Source organism: Daphnia pulicaria, chromosome 5 (assembly GCF_021234035.1).
Source record: "Daphnia pulicaria isolate SC F1-1A chromosome 5, SC_F0-13Bv2, whole genome shotgun sequence".
NCBI lineage: Eukaryota > Metazoa > Arthropoda > Branchiopoda > Diplostraca > Daphniidae > Daphnia > Daphnia pulicaria.
The window spans coordinates 536,378-555,598 of record NC_060917.1 but is presented as its reverse complement, the minus strand read 5'-3'; the positions used below and the strand labels follow the sequence as shown (position 1 = coordinate 555,598).

Sequence of the window (19,221 nt, the reverse complement as noted above, 5' to 3'; positions counted from 1 at the left end):
TTGTTTCCTTTTTGTTAGCTGTTTTGGTTGACTTATTCACAAGCGCGTCTTATATACTTTTTCTTTTCGCCGCCCCGACGCGCGACAAATGGTCGACCGTTTTACTGCTGATGCTTAACGATCTTCTTCTTCCCTTTTTTTTCTTTTTGTTGTATATATCAAGAAAGAAACTCTCTGCGCTGGGGCCAGCGAAGAAGAAAAAAGCCCCAACACAGCAGACACCCCTTTTTGAACTGCTGGACGGGCGACGAACCCGCACACCATATGGAGGCCGTCTCCTACTGAACTGCCATCACATCACCAGCAGCAAAAGAGAGCTGTACATCCCTTTCTCAGCCGCATTTTGTTTTTTGTTTTCTCGATACTATTAATAAACTCTGATGATGATGACTTTGTTTTTTTGAAACTCTTTCACATAGTATAGAGATCCACTTCTATGCAGCACCCGGCGGCCGGACTCGTCAATGTCAGGACAGTTTTCTATACAGGCAGCAGCTTCATTTCACGAGATATAGGACATCTTATTTACTATATAATACGCAGTGTAATAGTATAGTAGAGACTGTGTGTGGTTTCAGCAAGGCACTCTCAGACGATGACAACCCTTATTCTCACGAGATGTTAAAAAATATAAGCGCCGCTTGTGTAAACGAACGCGATTTCTTATGACTGTCGACTGTGGGTGTTGTTTTTTTCCAAATCAACACTTGACATCGGGAGTGATTTTTATACGGGACTAAGTCTTATGTAGTGTTGCAAAATAGCGTTTAGAAAACAAAGCAAAATCTTATTTACCTTATTACTACATTTGGAATTAGCCGAGTGATAAAGCAGTGAATAATGAAACTTCCGTGTTATAACATACACGGAACTGAATGAACGAATTCTCTGTTGAGGTGATTTAACAGGGATACATATAAATAAAGACAGGAAATGTAGGTCTAGGCCAGCCAATGTTTATGTGTTTACGGCACGGAGGAGTTTATAGCGCGGGAATTCCAAACATTCTAAAACGTCCCATCTCATACTATGTACTGTGTGTATATTGAGGCCTAGGCTGGCAAACAGGCCCCAGTTAATCATTGAACAGCATCCTGTAGCTCATATTCTGCAGGAACTTCTTGTATAGACCGAATGCTCCGTACATATTTGCACAAATTGATTACTAGATAAAAAATGGTATAACTGTATTTGTAACCGACAGTTAATTGAATTTTGTAGTAGCCAGCGCTATTGGCTCTTGTACTCTGTTGCGTGTTTTTCCAAGTGCGGTTGGCTAGTTACATGTAGTGTATACACATATAGGCCTGTGATGTAATGCAAGTCAATATTCTTGATGATGGCCACCAAATCCATAGGACGTTATCAAGTGTTGTCTGGGCTCTACACGTTATTGGCTTATAAGTCTCTCGGTTGCACTACATACATAGGCCTGTGTATACAAAAGACAAGTCTAGCAGGAGCTTTATAGAGACTGTATAAGTAAAATGTCAATATATCTAGCCAAGGCCGTATACCGTTGGTCAAGACTAGCTTGAATCCTGTATATACATATGGATCGCCGTTGTGTTTATCTCTGCATATATAGCCCATGTCCGTATAGGCCTAGACATTCATTTTTGCTTTTCAGAACCCAGCAGTTCAGGCGACTATTGAATTTCGAATGTTTAAGCGTAGCTGATTAGGCCCCTATACCGAAGGTAAAAACAAACCGTGAAAACATTACACAACGAAATTAACCTGTCACTAAATAAGCTTCGAGCTCTGTACAAATAAATCATTGCATCAGCAAAGTGACGACTGCTGGTTTTGTTATACTGCTTTGTGAAGCCTGTAATAATATTGCCGGCCCATAATATAGACGCGGTTAAAGCTCTGTATAACCCTTCTGCTTCTGCCGTACCTACGCAGTAGATACAGTTCGCATGAAATGCGTGCGGGAAACAAGCGGCTCTTCTTCTAGTGGTCATAATAATGACGAGTTACGAGTTTTACTGAGCTGCTCTTAAAGTTAGCGTTTAAGACAACACCACATAAAAGGGATAGATCTGCGGTTCTTGACATTTATAGCCTGTCGTCTGTGTCGTGATTGTCGAGTTAATGTCGCCAATTTGTTGATTTAAAAATGGAAATTGAATGCGCAAACGAACTTCCATATCTTGCGCAACAAAAGAATGATGGAACGGATGCGAATTACATTTAGATTTAGTCAAATGAATAATTCCGAAATAGGTTTTCTGTTCCAATAAGATGCACCGCATAAATATTCGCTATACAGTTTCACAAATTGCTAAAACTATTCAATGATGTACACAGTCAAAGTGACACATTATACAGCCTGGGCGGTTTGTTGTTTCAAAACGCCGGCCAGCAAAAAGACGCAGGCCTCTCTGCACATACCCCCAACTTGTGTATATACACGGGGCCTATACGTATAGAAACTCTGATTATAGGCCGACACAGTAGACTGTGGCCCCCCTCTCTTCTTAAATTGCATCTACTGCTAATAGCTGTTTCGAAACGGTCAACATGGCGCAGGGCTGTTAACTTGTAAAACGATCGAATATCTCTGAGCGCCTATACTCTTGCTTCGACCGATCCTAATACCCAACACAGTGTACTGGTAATAGAATAATTTGTATTGAATCAAGTCGACCATCGCGGGGTATATGTTTGTCTGCTTGTGGCTAGTCAAACAGCAGATAGTTCTATATCCCCAAAGGAGAGAGAATAGAGAAGCTGATGGAGAATGTTTAGACCTTGAGGACATTGAAACACGCATCATGCAGCTCTCTATATAGACGACGACTCACAGCTATATACCAACGGAGATTTGTTTGTATAAACGACTGGCAATGGCGACACCATCTGGGAAAGAAAGAGAGACGGACAGGCCTTTCGCCTGTATACAACATATTAGGCCTATATAATGTGCACAGGATCTTTGTTGGACTTTTTCTGCACATAGATAGGTTATTCGGTTTGGTTGGTCAATCCACTTGGTTTCAACTCGTCACGGTACCTCCCCGTTTTCTCCCACCATCATCCTGTCATCAACTCTGATGGATAATTACGTTTTAGCCTGCGACGGCTAAAAAATGCTGAATGGTATTTTAAAAATACGCGCGTCTTTTTAATAAGTTTCCATTTCCAGGCCAACGCGGCAAAATCATCCCTGGCCAAGAGTATCGAATAAACTAGGAAAAATTCAAGGTGAGCGGAATTCACGACTCCGCCGAGAGCTGCAATTTGGCATCCGCGCCTATAAAAGTTCTGCACCGCCGACAGCCAACAACATTTGGCGCGTCGCTGGGCCGAGAGGAGAGAGCGGGAATGGTGTCGATCGGGAAAGCAAAAGGGTCTAATAGAATCTCAAAAAGAGTAAGACGAAACAGAATGCTATAGAGGAGAGACCTCCCTGATAGTCCAAAAGAGAAAAAGAAGGAAGAAGAAGAAGGGAAAATAGAATCGCCAAGAGAGAGAAAAGTGAGAATACGCCGACCAGCCTCATAGCAGCAGCAGCAAGCGCCGCACCAGGAATATAGAGACGAGAGTGGAAAGATCGTCGACATGTAAACAACCGATTTAGAACTGGGCTTCCCAAACTCATCGTGATGCGGGGGGAAATGGCTAGAAGAAGCTGAGGGAACGATATCCTACTGTGAGATGCGCTGCTGTATACTGTATAGTACAGCCAGGGCCGCGCTAAAGGAGAGGCTGGGCGCTATAGCCACAGCCAAAGGGTGTCCCAAGCTGTTGAACGATGATTCTATTTTCTTCACTTTTATTTTATTTTCCTTTTTGAGGGGAGAGACTGGATGAAATGAGAAGCCGAAAGGCCATAGCAACCAGCAACACGATGAACCCACCAAACTCAACTCAACACTTTTATAGCCGGCCTATATAGGCTATATCTAAAAGATGTTTCACGCAATGTTCCACATTTGGATATTCCGGTGCAAAACAAAACATGTATTGATATTCTCAATCAGTTGACAGACGAATAAATGTGGAAAATTATCCGGATTGCAGAAATATAACAAATAATGATCATGTTAATTTTGAATAGTAACACTTACAGGAATAATATTTACGTCATAATATCAGGACAAACGTACCGGTTATACAACATCTTGATGCTGACGAATGCATGACTGCCGGAAAAGAAATGTTATTTCCTTTTTAGATTTGTGTCGTTACGTCACACATGGTACGGCCAACCAAAATGAAACGGGAAAAAATGCGAGTGGGTTATTATGTCATTTCAAACAATAATTCTCCATCGATCGATATAATCAAATAAAAAACGACAACGAATTTCACGAATGAGTTGATGAAAGGATGGCATCATGTGAGTATATAGTTCGGATTTCAAATTTCTCCGAATGCGCTGTCGAGATGAGACAAAGTGTGGGGTATTTCGACGAACCGTGAAATCGAAAAGGAGACTATATAAAATCTACCATACACGACGCTCTGCATAACTAGAAGCTGATAAAATCAAACGTGAATCTTTATAGAACAAACGACGGTGTGCGTCATCCCGAAAAAATTAATTCAACGCACAAATTTTCGTTTTCGCGATGAATGAAATTGATGGATCGCAACTGGAGTATGTCGGTCAGACCGTGAATATTTATAAGAATTGATTTTAACATCTATGATTTAATATAGAGATATGAGCCTAAATAGTATAGAAAATGATAATGTACAGCTATGTAATGGGTATATTGAGACGACGTGGCGGCTAATACATCATATCATCCTAATAGATATTCGGCTAAATATACAGAAAAAAAGTTATGTCGTTTCAGTCGAGAATGAATGAGACGAGAAATGAGAAAAAAGGGGCCCAGCAAAAATGTTCAAAACTGTCGAATTAAAAAATGAAAAACAAATGTAAAACACAGAAATAAAATGGGGCGAAAAAACACAACCACAACCATGTAAAAATCAGGCTAGACATTGACCATCCATCATTGATGAACTGTTCACCATCAAAGCGCGGGGCAGGGGAAAATAGCATCAGTCAACATCGTATAGTTAATTACGTATATCAATAAGAGTAAATAGTTTCACATTTAGCGTATTATAAGTCTGACACGTACACATTGATAATAAGGATATTATAATTGTCTTATTCCAAGAAGATTGTGGGGTGCGCAATAATATCCAGTCGGTCAAGAATCAAATTGAACGAATTCAAATGACGTAATTTTATGTCGCGCGCGCGCGGGATATAATATTTGAGTTGAATCAAATGACTGCGAATTTGGGTGGGGTGGTGGATATGAGGTCAATATTTGTGGCAATCGGGCGAGTGGTGATAGAGACTAAAAGGATGGTGATTTCCAGCTCTAAACATGGCCGAAGTCATCAAACTGAGGCTGGAGATGGACGACGATGCGGCGGCGGCTGCGGCTGCGGCGGCCACGGCAGCCGACGACGAGAGCGGCGACGCTGTCGACGCCGTCGTCGACAAGACGGTGGCTGCTCCTGCTGCTGAAGAAGCGGAAGGAATTAAAGGAGATGACGGATGAATGGAAGAGGAGGACGACGGGTGGCTGCTGCTGCTGCCGCTACTTCGGCTGCTGCTGCTGCTGTTGTTGCTAGACGAGCTCTGACGTTGCTGCAGGCAGTGAGCGACGGAGAGCAGATGGCCGCCGGCCGAGGGTCGCGTCGTGCTGCTAGAAGCTGAAGCTGAAGCTGAAGCGCTGGAAACGACGGGATTCCTGTTATCGCCAGGGTAAACTACCGTCGAATCTCTGCCACCACCGCTCTGGATCGAATACGGACTGCTGGATTCAGCCGGAAGGCTGGGAGAAGCGTCCGGCAACGTTGGTGAAGTTGTCATGTGTTGCTGCTGGGCTCCTGCGGCTGTCGCCGGAAGAGGAGGCGGAGGCGGAGGAGCTGTGGGCGTTGGCGAGTACCAACTGCCCGGATTGCTGCCCAGCGAACGTGACGAAGAGGCCGGCGATGGCGAATAATCGGCCAGGCATGACGGCGGTGATCCAGCCGATATCTGCTGTTGTTGGTGATTCATTGTGCCGGTGGCACTGGCTGACGATTCCGCCGGAATTTCTTCCTGCGGATGCGCTGGCGGATTGTGTTGGTGCTGATTGGCGGATGCGTACGGCGATGATGATGACGACGACATGGACGACGACGACGACATGGAAGATGACGACGACGAATGGCCGTAATGAGTGACGTGTTGTTGCTGCTGTTGTTGTTGTTGTTGCTGGCCGTAAAGAGCCGCAGCCGCTGCAGCCGCCGGATACGGCAGACCCAGACTGGCCGCAACGGCCGCCGCCGGATGGTGATGCGAGTGGTGGTGATGCAAGTGATTGACGTAATGCTGGTGATTCTGTTGTTGTTGCTGTTGTTGCTGGTCCTGGTGTTGTTGCTGCTGTTGTTGTTGTTGCAACTGCATGAGACTTTCAACGGTGAAGGTGTTGTTGGCCGACGGATTCATCTCGGGTCCCATGGAAGTGCATCCGTGACTGGATTGGTCGTAAAACATCTTAGCAACACCGACTCCAGCAGATGATGCGGATGCGTGATGTTTGATTCCGTAATCGACGGGCGTCGCTTCCATCATGACGTTGCCGTATTTGCTGCTGATGTGTTGGTGGTGGTGGTGATCCATCGCCATGGCAACCATTCCATCCCCCGCCCCTCCGTCTTCCATTTCTTCCGACTCGTCGTCCGGTTCGCATTTCAATTTCCGGCCGACCAGTTCCGGCGACATGCTGGAAATAACGGCACCACCACCACCGCCGCTGGCGGCTACTTGCTGCTGGGCAGCGGCAGCCTGCTGGGCCGCCTGAGCCGCCGCGTACAGCTGAGAGTGGATCATGCTGGAAATGGGATTGTACGAATAGGCCGTCGAGGCCGGATGGTGGTGATGCAATCGCAAATCGGCGGCCACGTCCATCAGCAGAGGCTTCGACTCCATACTCTCCATCATTTGCTGGTGTTGTTGTTGTTGTTGGTGTTGTTGTTGCTGCTGGTGTTGCCCGTACTGCTGGTGCTGGTGATCCAATTGCTGCTGCTGGTGCATCTGATGTTGTTGCTGCTGTTGTTGCAACTGTTGTTGCTTCTTGCTGGCCGAAGAGGATGAAGAAGATGACGACGACAAAGCGATGGCCGTCTCGCCCGGCCCGTCTTTCTCTCTCAGGACGTCCTTCTTCTTGAAACGGCGTCGCCTCCTCAAATAGGAGCCGTTGTCGAACATGTTGTACGAATCAGGATCCAGGGTCCAGTAGGATCCCTTGCCGGGCTTCTTGTCGTCCCTGGGCACTTTGACGAAACATTCGTTGAGCGACAAATTGTGGCGGATGGAATTCTGCCAGCCTTGCTTGTTCTCCCGGTAGTATGGGAAACGATCCATGATGAACTGGTAGATCCCGTTCAGCGTGATCTTCTTCTCGGGAGCAGCGCTCTGGATGGCCATGGCGATCAGGGCGATGTAGGAATACGGCGGTTTCACCATGTCCTTGACGCCAACGACGCCCGAGTGGTGAGACATGACCGAAGACGATCCTCCGCCCGCCGATCCTGGCGCATTTCCAATGTAAGCCGACGCCGCCGAGCCGGCCGCGTACGGATTGTAACGACTCATGGCCGCCGCGTAATCGTAACCGGCGTTTCCGTTGATACCTGTGACGTAACCGGCCGAATTGGCACCGCCACCCGTCGAGCCGGCCGAAGTGGACAGGGCCGGCGATTGGCACGATGTCGTCTGGTTATTGTGAGATGAAGATCCACCGCTATTAGCAGCGCTTCCGCCGTTGCTGCCGCTGGATTGGACGCCAACGGCGACGACGGCGGCTGCGGCGGCTGCGGCTGCTGCGGCCGCCGCCGCGTGATGGTGCCGATAATAGGCGTGGTGATGGTGATGGCTCTGATGGTGATCAAAGAACGGGTGATGATGTTGCATGTTGGACGAGGCCGAATTGGACGCCGAAGAAGATCCCGTGCCGGCGCCCACTGACGACGCAGACGACAACATCATGTCGATGTTATGTAATTTCACGATTTTTCATGCACACCGGAGGCCTAAAAGTTCACTGATCATCCGTTTTTTGAATCAAATGGCGGGTAAAAATAAAAAACTTATCCAAATCGGTCGGCACGACACTTGATTAAACACAACTGGAATTTTTGTGTAACACAACGACGGAGTCCGAAAAAGTGTTCAAACTTGTAAGACGCGGAAGGAGATATAGGAAATCAAAATGAGAAGGAGACTCTTGTCTCTCCTGCCGGTTGCAGCTCTAAGATCAACAAGACTGCCACTGGTAGGCTACGAACGGGCCAGCACAACATTCGGGCGGCCGTGTGGCCGCGGCTGTCAGTCCCCAAAGCTCCGCCTCCTCTTGGGTGGATGCCTGACTGGCGATTGGTCGTCCTCTGTAGCGACAAAGGCCAATAGGAGTTGCGACTCCGCCTCTGTTTCATTTCGCCACTCCGGCCATGTCCCCCTTCCTAGCTGGAGAATGGTGGCAAAAGAGAAAGAGCGACGAATTCATCATCACGACCTTATCTAGAGTGCCTCTTCAGCACAGCCGAACAGCAGCTCCCTCCCATACAAGAGTCTTATATAGAAACCACCCCAGCATCATCCGAGTGGAAAAGGAAGTTGTCTATATGGCGCCCAAAAGGCCAATCCTTATAAGAGATATAATATTCACTCCCACTCTCATCCGCACTATAGATGTGCAGCAGCAGCAGCAGGGTCTCTCTCTATAGTATAGATTCAATGTGCTGGAAGAATAGAAGAAGCGATGGGATTTTCTCGAGTCTCTCCTCTTTTCATCCAACACACGTTTCTCCTCCCCTCTCTGCTCTTGAGGCTGCAGCACTCAAAGAAGCGGGTCAGGAAGTCCCTCTCATCCCCAATCCTATTCCGCATCCAACAACAACACACCACAGCCCTCCTCCCCCAGCAATATCTACTTATCAAAAGTATAGACTACCTTGGAAAATAAAAAAGAAAGAATATATATACTTATAAGCAGGGCCTCTTATAAATATATTGCCGGGGCCCCCATCACACATCGGAAAGCCGCCGCCGCCTTCACGACCGCTGCTTGTTGTTATTTCAGCCGAGCGAAGAAGAAGAAGAGACTAGGAGAGAAAAAAAGGGCTGCTGCTGGAGAGAGAAGATGTATAGAGGTTGACAATAAGGACATAACTATCTGCTCTCTATTGCTGGGGATGCGCATCGCCAGCCTTTCTCTGTTGATTTTGTCGGTGGTGGTGGTGGTGCGTTGAATATTATTCTTATTCTTTTTGGGCTGCTGGATGAGAGATGGGAAAAAACTCAACTGTTTCGGGCCAACCATTTTTCATTTTTATTAGAGAGTTTCTCGAGATTCATCACGTCGCATGGAAACACTTGACCATTCCGCTTTCTGGATGGGACAGCACAATAAGGCCATGATTTAGCCACGGGAAAAATCAACATCCGCCGTATATAGGAGTTCCACGGAGAGTTACTACATACATCTCTCTATATGAAAGATATACGTACATTATATAGCCGCGCGACACAATATGCTGCGATCCATCTATATACAAGCGGCCGACTATATATAGATGTCGAAATGCATAGAGAGAGACGTGATGCATAAATATACGCGTGTGGGGGAGAGCATCAGCTCCACCGCTGTTGCCGAGACGGATTATCGGCACAGTAGAGTTCTCTCTGTGTGTGGGTAGACGAGAGAGTCTCTATCACTGCCTAACCATTCTCTATAAGCTATCCAAACACAATATAATACACAGAGCCAGAGTGCTATATAGCCTGCTAGCTGCTGCTGCTAGGATAGCCTCTTTTTTTTAATATATACAAGAACAGGATCGGTTTTGCTGCTTCTCCCCTCCATTGATTTGAGCTGTGCAACCGCTCACACAGGACTCGTCGAACGGCCGGATGATGCTCAACAAATCCGACACACCGCACAGCACAGCAGCCGAGAGAGCAGATATATTTATACACCGTGCAGCTGCGTGCGATTTCGTCTTGGATTGGATTTATTAGATGCGCCAGCGTTGTAGTATTATTTAGATGTTGTCACGTTTCTTTGAATTTAATCAGTTATTTTCACGAACAATTTTCTTACAGGGAAATTGAGACATTGTTATTATTATTGGTTGGATATATTTTATAAGGAAATCGAGCAATCGTCCACTTTGGGGTTATTGATTGGAATCGAGTCACTATTCCGCATAAAAAGGTTCAGATTGTTATTGCAATGACGAGACGGAAAAAAAATCCATAAGGCGAAAAATTATTTGATCGTCCTCATTCTCTGTCCTATGCATATTAGACTCTGATAGTCTATAACCAACAACAAAAGGAATTATGCCAACACGGAATAGTATGGGGCTCTATACATTCGAGCTGGGCTGCCAGAGATAGCGGAATTTGTCAATCACCTGTCAACGCTAGCGCTGACGTCGCCAGCGGGTTAGATATTATGCAGATTATTAAGAAGAAGGGTGTGATTATCTAAACCCCATGAAAGGCGCAGTTAATGCCGTCGTGGCTGCACGCATATATTAACACAATATTGGCGAGACATCAGCACACCACCAGCAGCAGCCAGAAAGAACTCGGCGGTTGCTCAACGCTGGCGGGGGTTCTAAATACTCAGTGTGCACTGCAATATATAATGCATGACCGCGGTATAATATTGGATGAAGGCGTTGGCAAGAGATCAACAGATGCCTCGACAGTGTACATATAAATTAGCCTCGAGTTGATGAGCTCTTAAGCGTCTACGGCGACCTAATAAATCTCTGTGCGCGTTCTTTCATGTGCGGCTCCTCATCTTCATATGCAGATCATTTTATTTTTATAAGAGCTGGGCATCAGAATAAGATCGACGGATGAGGCTGTGGTAATATAATCTTAAATAAGACGCTGCCGGGTGAAACTTGTAGCCTTTTAATTAGAAAGACATTAAGTGAATTTTCTGGCAGCATCAGTCTGTCTGGCTTTCATTAAATTGGCGGAATTAAAAGGGGCTTATTGATTCATGTAGCGCGGATTGTCATTTGGATACATTAGAATATTCACATGAAAATATAGTCTAGATAAAAGCACTGTACACAAATGAACCTAATATTCTTTTTGGGCCACCCATACTAATTATTTTTAAAGATGAAGGATAAATGATCAAACAGTGTCGTAGACGTCTATCACCTCCAGGATCTCTACAGGATATCGCACATATATAGACCGAACAGAAAACCTAAGCGATAAGAACAAATACACAACCCAATAGTCCTCTTCTTCTTTTAATGTTTCACTGCCTGATGGTTCTCTTTTAGTTCTTTTTTTTCTCTCTCTCTCTCAAATTCCCTTCTGTCTCTCCCATTTTCTCCCCTATCTCCTGCCTATACACACACACTTTTTGGCTGTACAGGACTCTCTCTGGTGTTGGATGGACTCTGCCAGCCTAATATACCAAACCAGGTGGATCTTGTCCTGGAGCACGTCGCCTGAACGAACTGCTCTCTCCCCTCGTTGGGTCCCCACTTTGACGTCAGCTTGTACACATATACTCTCTTAACTTGGAATCCCAGCAGCAGTCGAGTTGCAGCACAGCAGTTTACAGCACTTGACGTGAACCATATATATATAGATGCAAACTAATATTACTCGAGGCTCAATTTGAGATGATTCGACTAAACTTTTTCATCGTTTGGTTAAAACAAAGGCTTTTTCTGTCGACTCTTTAATAGAATAAAGAATGGGCCGGCCTAATATTTGGATATTGTGTATAAGAGGGTAATAAGATTCGCTGTTTACATATACATTCCACCGATGACAGCTGGCGCGTTGGTACGTACGTATAGCTGAACGCTAAACAACAACAGCCAACCGGATAAATAAACACGGAAAAAAGAAAGAGCTGCTGTAGAGGAAAACCTGTGTAAAATAATTTTTGGAGACTATTGGATCGTGATTCGAAATAACTGCTACAAAATGAACGTTTAAGTTATATACTCCAATTATGTGTGGAGTATAACCCAGCGCATTGCGCTCTTAATTTTTCGTATAGCTCAGTAAGGACAGCATGAAAAATCTTTGACACGAAGCATCATCGTCTTATGTAATGAGGCAGCTGGTGGACTACGTATTGCACTCTAATGCAGTTGCCCTGGGAAAAAAAGGAAAATCTCACGCTTCTCTTGTCTCCTCATTCAATTTAAGGTTTTTTTTTTCAAGTTTGTCGTCTTTTTTCCTCGTAAGATATTATGAAATACTCCCGCGGTCAAACAAAACAAATTCAGATCACAGTAGGTTCATTATTTTTTTCGATATCTAGGCCAACATTAATTGTGATAAAAAAAGAAAATAGTTAATTGCATCAATGATAGCGATTACGTAGAAAAGCACGATCGAAAGTACAACGTTGTATCAGCATATGTCTCATGAAAATTACGACAGGAAACGTTGTTATTAGTTTTTTTGCAATGATGTTCGAACGTTTCAATGGACCTATTGCCTATATAGAGGTCGTATAATGCGTATAAAAGCGTTCGGACCATGACGAGAAAAGCTCTATTTCTAACTGGGTGGCGCGTAATAGCCTATAGAACCGCCATGGTAAGTTTTAGTTTTATCATCATTGTTTCAGATCAAGTGATTTGCATAGTATTTTTTTAGACATCTCCTTCAGAAGGAAGTGGCAATACCAACTACAAAGAAGCTCAATCCATCTATGATTTCACTGCTTCAGATATAGATGGTAATCAAGTGTCACTTGATGACAAATGCAGGTATAATCTGTTAATTTCATTTTTAGATGAACAAATGTATTTAACAATTAATTTTGATACAATAGGGGTCATGTGTGTGTCATTGTCAATGTTGCGTCAAACTGAGGTACAACCAATGTCAACTACACACAGCTAGTTGCGCTGCACGAAAAGTATGGCGAATTCAAGGTAATAATCATATGAGATTTTACATAAGATTGTACCGTATATTACTTGACACTTTTGTCTTGGCAGGGTCTGAAGATCCTTGGTTTCCCATGTAATCAGGTAATTATAAATCTATTGCGCGTATTTTACAGATTATTTGCTAAAATCATACGTTATTTTATTTTTTTAAACTTACAGTTTGCATCCCAAGAACCGGGAACTAATTCTGAAATTAAGGAATTTGCAGCCAGCTACAATGTGAAGTTTGACATGTTTGCCAAGATTGACGTCAACGGCGATAACGCACATCCGCTGTGGAAATATTTAAAACTGAAGCAAGGAGGCACCCTTTTTGAGTAATAAAAATTAATTTCAGACAACTTTATTATTTGTTTCATTCACATTTAATTGGTATAAAATTATTCTTATAGTGCTATCAAATGGAATTTCACCAAATTCATTGTAGACAAGAATGGTCAACCTGTCGCTCGTCACGCTACAACAACCAATCCTTTCGTAATGACAATAATCGCATAAAGATATCATGAAGCATTTCCGGTAATGATGAATTTTTATTTTTAGGATATGGAGAAGGATTTGTTGAAATACCTAAACCAGTAGGTGTTCTCTAATATCTCCTGATATTATAGTGACACATTTTCCTGTTGTCTTCGTTTCTTAATGGGAAATCTGGATGTGGCGTTTTTCGACTTTAGAAAAGGCTTGCGTTTATAACTTTAAACGAATTATTTCTGATTGAACGGAATAAAAATGACAGGCTCTCCGCAAAACCTCATCGGTATGGACGAGCCTTGATGCTCCTATTCCAAAAACATTTAGAAAGAAACTCGAAAGAAATTGTATACTCTTCGCCTATTTCAATTTAATAAAATTTTACCGACCATTCGGTTAAAAAAAAGTTCTTCATTGTTTTTGGTTTCTTTCTTGCTATCGTTTGATTCCCATTCTAGACGAAATTAAGGTGAATGAAAATATTTCTCATGCAAGATTGTGATTCTCTTACCAGACTCGTCTCTATTACAAATAACGACACATTTACCAAAAGTAGGCAATTTAGTATAAACTGTAATTCGCTAAATCCCAAGCACTGTCGGATTTTTAAAATTCATAAAAGGTTATAGGCCTACACGGCTACACCATCTAGCAGTCAACTTTGAACTTTTTCATCAAATGTGTAGTGTAGTTTTGCGGTGACTTTTATTAGTGACAAAAACGTAAGTCGATAACACATTACACATATAAATTATAAAAGGCTTCAATTCCTTAAAAACATACCTCTCGATCTCGAGTTTCGTACCCATTTCAATTAAATGAAATAAATAAAATTCTATCGCATCCATGTTAAGATGCTCTTTAGGCTAACCTTACAAAAGACCCAAAGGGAGAAAAGAAAGTAATTTGCATAACTCGTGTCCGTTTGCCGAAGGCTACATCATTTGTTCCGGCATATCATGGCAATTGGTATGTATAGGCGACGTTGGGAAATGCTTTATCGATTTTACTACATGTAGTGGAGAAAGCTTGTCAGTACCAGTATGAGTTGTACGGTTGTACGGTGTAGTTGATAAAAAAATCCTCGAGTCATCGTCTGACGTATTTGACTTTCTTATCCAGTTGTTTTATTATACTCGGTACAGGCATTCGTACCATAACCGGGGGAGCTCTACTGCTAGCTGGTTGCGCAAAATACAGCACCGTCATGGTAAGACATTGGATTCAATCTGTAAGTGGTTTAGATGTGATTTTGACACAGACAAATTTATTTTTAGGCATCTCCTTCAGTAGGAAGTGGCAATGCCAACTACAAAGAAGCTCAATCCATCTATGATTTTACAGCTTTAGATATAGATGGTAACCAAGTGTTACTTGAAAAATACAGGTAAATTTGTTTATATCACATTATTGGGATGTATAAAATTTCATGAAATAATCTTGTTTTATTAAACAGGGGTAATGTATGTGTCATTGTCAATGTTGCGTCTAAGTGAGGTAAAACTAAAGTCAACTACACACAGTTAGTTGCGCTGCATGAAAAGTATGGTGATTCCAAGGTAACATAACAATGTCAGATTCAAGCACATCCCATAGATTTTTTACTATTGCTTTTCAACAATTTTGTCTTGGCAGGGTCTGAAGATTCTTGGTTTCCCTTGCAATCAGGTAATTATAAATTTATTATTCCTATTTAATATAAGCTGGGTTAACACATTCTTTTATTTCTTTCACATTAAACAGTTTGGATCCCAAGAACCGGGAACTAATTCTGAAATCAAGGACTTTGCAGCCAGCTACAATGTGAAGTTTGACATGTTTGCCAAGATCGACGTCAACGGCGATAACGCACATCCGCTGTGGAAATATTTAAAAAAGAAGCAAGGAGGCACCCTTACAGAGTAAGAATTTGATTTTAAGTAACGTTGGTTTCGTTTTTGTCTTATTTAGCCTTATAATTGTTTTTAGTGGCATTAAGTGGAATTTCACCAAGTTCATTGTAGACAAAAATGGTCAACCTGCCGCTCGTTACGCCCCAACCACAGATCCTTTCGTAATAACTGAAATCACATAAGATATCATTATGAAGCATTTCCGGTAATGATAAATTTTTAATTTTAGGATATGGAGAAGGATTTGTTGAAATACCTTAACCAGTAGATGACTCCTTATATCTCCTGATATGTAATGACAGATTTCCCTGCTTCTTTGTTAATTATGGGAAATCTGGATGTGTGAGTGGCTTATTGGATTTTCGTAAAAGGTTTGTTTAGTTTCAAACGAATTATATTTCTGATTGAACGGAATAAAAATGACAGACTCTCCGCAAAACCTCATCGGTATGGAGGAGTCTAGATGCTCCTATTCCAATAACATTTAGAAAGAAATTCGAAAGAAGTTGTACACCCTTCGCCTATTTGAAAGAAAATAAAAGTATATTGTCTTGTTACTTTAAGAAAAATCGGGTGTCATTGGTAAAAAGGGGATACCGTAAAAAGAAGAATGGTTATGTTGAAATGGCGCAACAATTATTTCCTAAAGAGTTTATTCACACTGTCTAAGTCAGTTAATACGTTTTCTTTTCATCAAAGCTGTTTACATAAAAAATTGCCCCGAGTTTTAGTTTATAGAAGGTTACAGATCATAAACAATAGAAAATCGAATATATGGCTGTATAAATTTCAGCTTCCCTTATAATAGTTTCAGAATTAGCGCAACGCACACAATATTTTTTTTAAAATCCGATTCAGAACATTAAATTTTTCTAAATAAATGTCTGCCGTGTCAGTGTATTTCCTGATTTGATATCAAGTATCAACATACGTATCTCACAATATATATGGTTGATGTTCAATTGCACAGTAGAAAGCAGATAGCCTAGTGCCTACCCCAGTTTTGAGATATGCCCTGTAATCCTGACCTGCATGCATGCTCTGTGTCTGACTAATGCTCCCAAGAGACAGAACAGAACTGTCAGATCCGTAGTGCGGCTGTAAGATCTACGTGATCTGTCTTCAGTTTTCGTTCTCCGTCCTTCATACAATGGTAATATTTCTCTAAGTAACAGTTTTAATAGGAATTTTAAAATGTTTTTTTTTCAAGGCTGCAGCTGAAGGTATTGGCAACGCCGATTACAAATTAGCAACATCAATTTACGATTTTAGAGTGACAGATATAGATGGAAATCAAGTGTCACTCGAGAAGTATAGGTATTTTCAAACTCTGCTGCTTGTGTATAATCGCAATGATTGTCATATCAATTAATAACGTAATTACTTTATTTATAGAAATCATGTCTGCATTATCGTAAATGTAGCTTCAAAATGCGGTTACACTCACGGTAATTTTCTAGAATTAACTTATCGTGACTTGACAATGATTCATGCAGCTTAATAATTATTTTGTCTGATGTTAATTTAAAGTAAACTACACACAACTGGTGGACTTACAGGAAAGATTCGAGTCCAAAGTAAGTTTATAAATTTTTTTATTGTAAGTGTTATTTATCATGAAGTATATTTAGTTGTTTTACATACAATATAAAATATATGCAGGACAGGTGTGTGCAATTGACTCAGTTCTGAGTTCCAACAGCACTTTACCTGACATCATTTGCATGCTCAGTTATTAACATATTTTCATGCAGGTGAATTTACCATGTCATCCTAAAAGTGTATATCCTTCATTTATTTCAGGGTTTAAAAATTTTGGCCTTTCCTTGTAACCAGTTCATGTCACAAGAACCTGGCACTAGTGAAGAAATCAAATGTTTCATATCTGGGTACAAAGGAAATGGGAAATTTGACGTATTTTCCAAAGTTAACGTCAACGGCGAGGACGCTCATCCTCTCTGGAAATATCTCAAAGAAAAACAGGGCGGTTTGCTGATCGAGTAAGAGATTCAAATCAGTGTAATATAGTCTTTAAATTATTAATTATAAACTTATCTTTGTAGCGCAATTAAATGGAACTTCACCAAGGTTTGTTAAAATTTGTAGCGGCAAACGAAAAAGCTTGCCTATAACACGATTTTTCTTCCTGAATTTAGTTTGTAATCAACAAACAAGGACAGCCGGTGGAACGATGTGCAGCTAACGTCAATCCTTTTGACATGGAGAAGTCGATTGTGAAATGCTTGAATGAATAAATGGTGAAGCACGTTCACGTTTCTGCATTCAGAAACATCACTTATTCGCATTTCCACTGGGCTATTTTGTAACCAGGCGTGTTTAGATTATTAAAAAAACAGAATTAATTAAAATTCGAATGAGCAGTGAAATAGGAGCTTTGTATTGCCGTGATGTGTCTTCAAGTTGGGTGCTAAGAATTCGGATGACTTCAGAGCTTCAGAATAAATCATTGAAATATCGTTAAAAAAAGTCGTTTCGTGGGATTTGAACAGTAACACCAGACAGCACATACTGAATATTTAGGATTGAAAACGAAGACTTGAATAGTTTAAATAATTATGTGGGAGATTCAATCACTAAGATCGTTGAGGAAACACACCTGTCTAATGCCTATTAATATTTACATTGACTGGAACTGTTATCATCGATGATTGGAACGAGAAGGAGAGCTGGTGTAATCGATAGGAGGATCCTTGCAAATATGGGCAGTCATTTCCTGCAACGGTTCTAATTCTCGATCCCCAATTAAATCAAATTGGCGAATAAAATAATAGAAATGCTTGTAGCATGTGTTAACGTGAGCTTCAGCACCGATCGCTACCAAACGGTCAAAATGGTGAATATAGACGTGGACGAATACGCGGAACAGACGAGTCAAAATTTTCTTGCACTGGCTGACAAACGTCTTAGGAAATGGGATATCTGGAAAAAATGGACAGAGTTGTAGCTATGTTGGGGAATTACTAAGAATAGCCAAACTTACCAGTACTAACAGGGAAAAGAGACTCATTGTTTATTTGACCTTCAGCCCACTCCATCAGCAATGAGATATATTGAGGAGCTGGTAATTTTGTGGGCTTCTTGTACTTATTGCCATCAGCCCATAGATATTCAAATTTAGGTCCTCCAGACATGGTTGGGCATGATGCCTCTGAACAATAATCAGATATAGTTCCATAGATAAGGTTTATGCGATTGAAGAAGTCCACCACTATGTCAAGAAGGGAAAATAGTGTTAATTAACTTATATTGGGTTCAACATTTTAATGTGATTTTTTTACCATGAACTGCAATCCAATCATTCAGATCTTCACCAGGAGGTAGTAAGACTGCAGCTCGAAGATTTATTCCAGAACTTAATGAAGCCTGTGCTTGTGTGTGTAAGGAATAGCGCAATGTTCCAGGTTCAAACTTCTTTTTTGGTTTGAATGTCTGAAAAGAGAACCAGAATGTTATGAAACCGGTAAGATAACAAGCCGGAAATAGACGGTGGTTGTAAACAACTTGTTTCGATAATGCGGATTCAAGCTAAGGGATCCTCGGATGCAAGAAAGTTGTTTAAAGTATTTACAACAAGCGTCTTTAAGATCCAACGCCAGTCATATCTTAAAGAAATTTTGTGAATTTCATTACCTTTCCTTTTTGGAAAAAGTCGACAAAGCCACTAAGGGCCATTTCAATTGGCGTTGAATTAAATGAACAATTTTTGACGATCAAAAACACAACAACTTACTCCTGTCTAACACCACCAAACTGTCCAAACACAAAAAAATTTTCTGCTACACTACCCGAGGGCTTTTAAAAGTCTTCAATTATTATTTTTTTGTTACTGAAATCAAGGCAGATAATAATA

At 41.9% G+C, this 19,221-nt stretch overlaps 4 protein-coding genes and 1 pseudogene across 4 annotated transcripts; 3 read left to right on the top strand and 2 right to left on the bottom strand.

Annotated features, from left to right (window-relative positions):
- Nucleotides 1-4,709: 4,709 nt before the first annotated feature.
- LOC124340640 (centrosomal and chromosomal factor-like) lies at nucleotides 4,710-8,279 on the bottom strand. The gene has a single exon (XM_046793229.1). It carries the CDS (start codon nucleotides 8,015-8,017, stop codon nucleotides 5,297-5,299), a length of 2,721 nt encoding a protein of 906 aa, XP_046649185.1. The 5' UTR covers nucleotides 8,018-8,279; the 3' UTR covers nucleotides 4,710-5,296.
- Nucleotides 8,280-12,539: 4,260 nt separating this feature from the next.
- On the top strand, nucleotides 12,540-13,858 carry LOC124340675 (annotated as a pseudogene).
- A 441-nt stretch (nucleotides 13,859-14,299) lies between these two features.
- LOC124340674 (glutathione peroxidase-like) lies at nucleotides 14,300-15,913 on the top strand. Its single transcript, XM_046793293.1, has 8 exons — nucleotides 14,300-14,427; nucleotides 14,604-14,668; nucleotides 14,736-14,845; nucleotides 14,915-15,017; nucleotides 15,094-15,126; nucleotides 15,202-15,359; nucleotides 15,427-15,511; nucleotides 15,580-15,913. The coding sequence occupies exons 1-8, from the start codon at nucleotides 14,418-14,420 to the stop codon at nucleotides 15,616-15,618; spliced, it is 603 nt and encodes a 200-aa protein (XP_046649249.1). The 5' UTR covers nucleotides 14,300-14,417; the 3' UTR covers nucleotides 15,619-15,913.
- A 377-nt stretch (nucleotides 15,914-16,290) lies between these two features.
- LOC124340676 (phospholipid hydroperoxide glutathione peroxidase-like) lies at nucleotides 16,291-17,622 on the top strand. The gene is made up of 7 exons (XM_046793294.1): nucleotides 16,291-16,503; nucleotides 16,561-16,667; nucleotides 16,746-16,798; nucleotides 16,881-16,927; nucleotides 17,154-17,350; nucleotides 17,414-17,438; nucleotides 17,507-17,622. Exons 1-7 carry the CDS (start codon nucleotides 16,501-16,503, stop codon nucleotides 17,603-17,605), a joined length of 531 nt encoding a protein of 176 aa, XP_046649250.1. The 5' UTR covers nucleotides 16,291-16,500; the 3' UTR covers nucleotides 17,606-17,622.
- A 103-nt stretch (nucleotides 17,623-17,725) lies between these two features.
- Nucleotides 17,726-19,160, bottom strand: LOC124340667 (MOB kinase activator-like 3). The gene is made up of 4 exons (XM_046793285.1): nucleotides 19,002-19,160; nucleotides 18,650-18,800; nucleotides 18,352-18,579; nucleotides 17,726-18,290 (listed from the first exon to the last, which is right to left on the bottom strand). Exons 1-4 carry the CDS (start codon nucleotides 19,041-19,043, stop codon nucleotides 18,010-18,012), a joined length of 702 nt encoding a protein of 233 aa, XP_046649241.1. The 5' UTR covers nucleotides 19,044-19,160; the 3' UTR covers nucleotides 17,726-18,009.
- Nucleotides 19,161-19,221: the final 61 nt, after the last annotated feature.

Coding starts and splice junctions, on each gene's coding strand:
- LOC124340667 (XM_046793285.1), bottom strand. CDS start 19,043: ATGGCCCTTAGTGGCTTTGTCGACTTTTTCCAAAAAGGAAAG. Junction 18,801..19,001: donor ACTTTTTCCAAAAAGGAAAG/GTAATGAAATTC, acceptor TTCTCTTTTCAG/ACATTCAAACCAAAAAAGAA. Junction 18,291..18,351: donor TCTTTTCCCTGTTAGTACTG/GTAAGTTTGGCT, acceptor CATTTTTTCCAG/ATATCCCATTTCCTAAGACG.
- LOC124340676 (XM_046793294.1), top strand. Junction 16,928..17,153: donor AGGAAAGATTCGAGTCCAAA/GTAAGTTTATAA, acceptor CATTTATTTCAG/GGTTTAAAAATTTTGGCCTT. Junction 17,439..17,506: donor TTAAATGGAACTTCACCAAG/GTTTGTTAAAAT, acceptor TCCTGAATTTAG/TTTGTAATCAACAAACAAGG.
- LOC124340640 (XM_046793229.1), bottom strand. CDS start 8,017: ATGATGTTGTCGTCTGCGTCGTCAGTGGGCGCCGGCACGGGATCTTCT.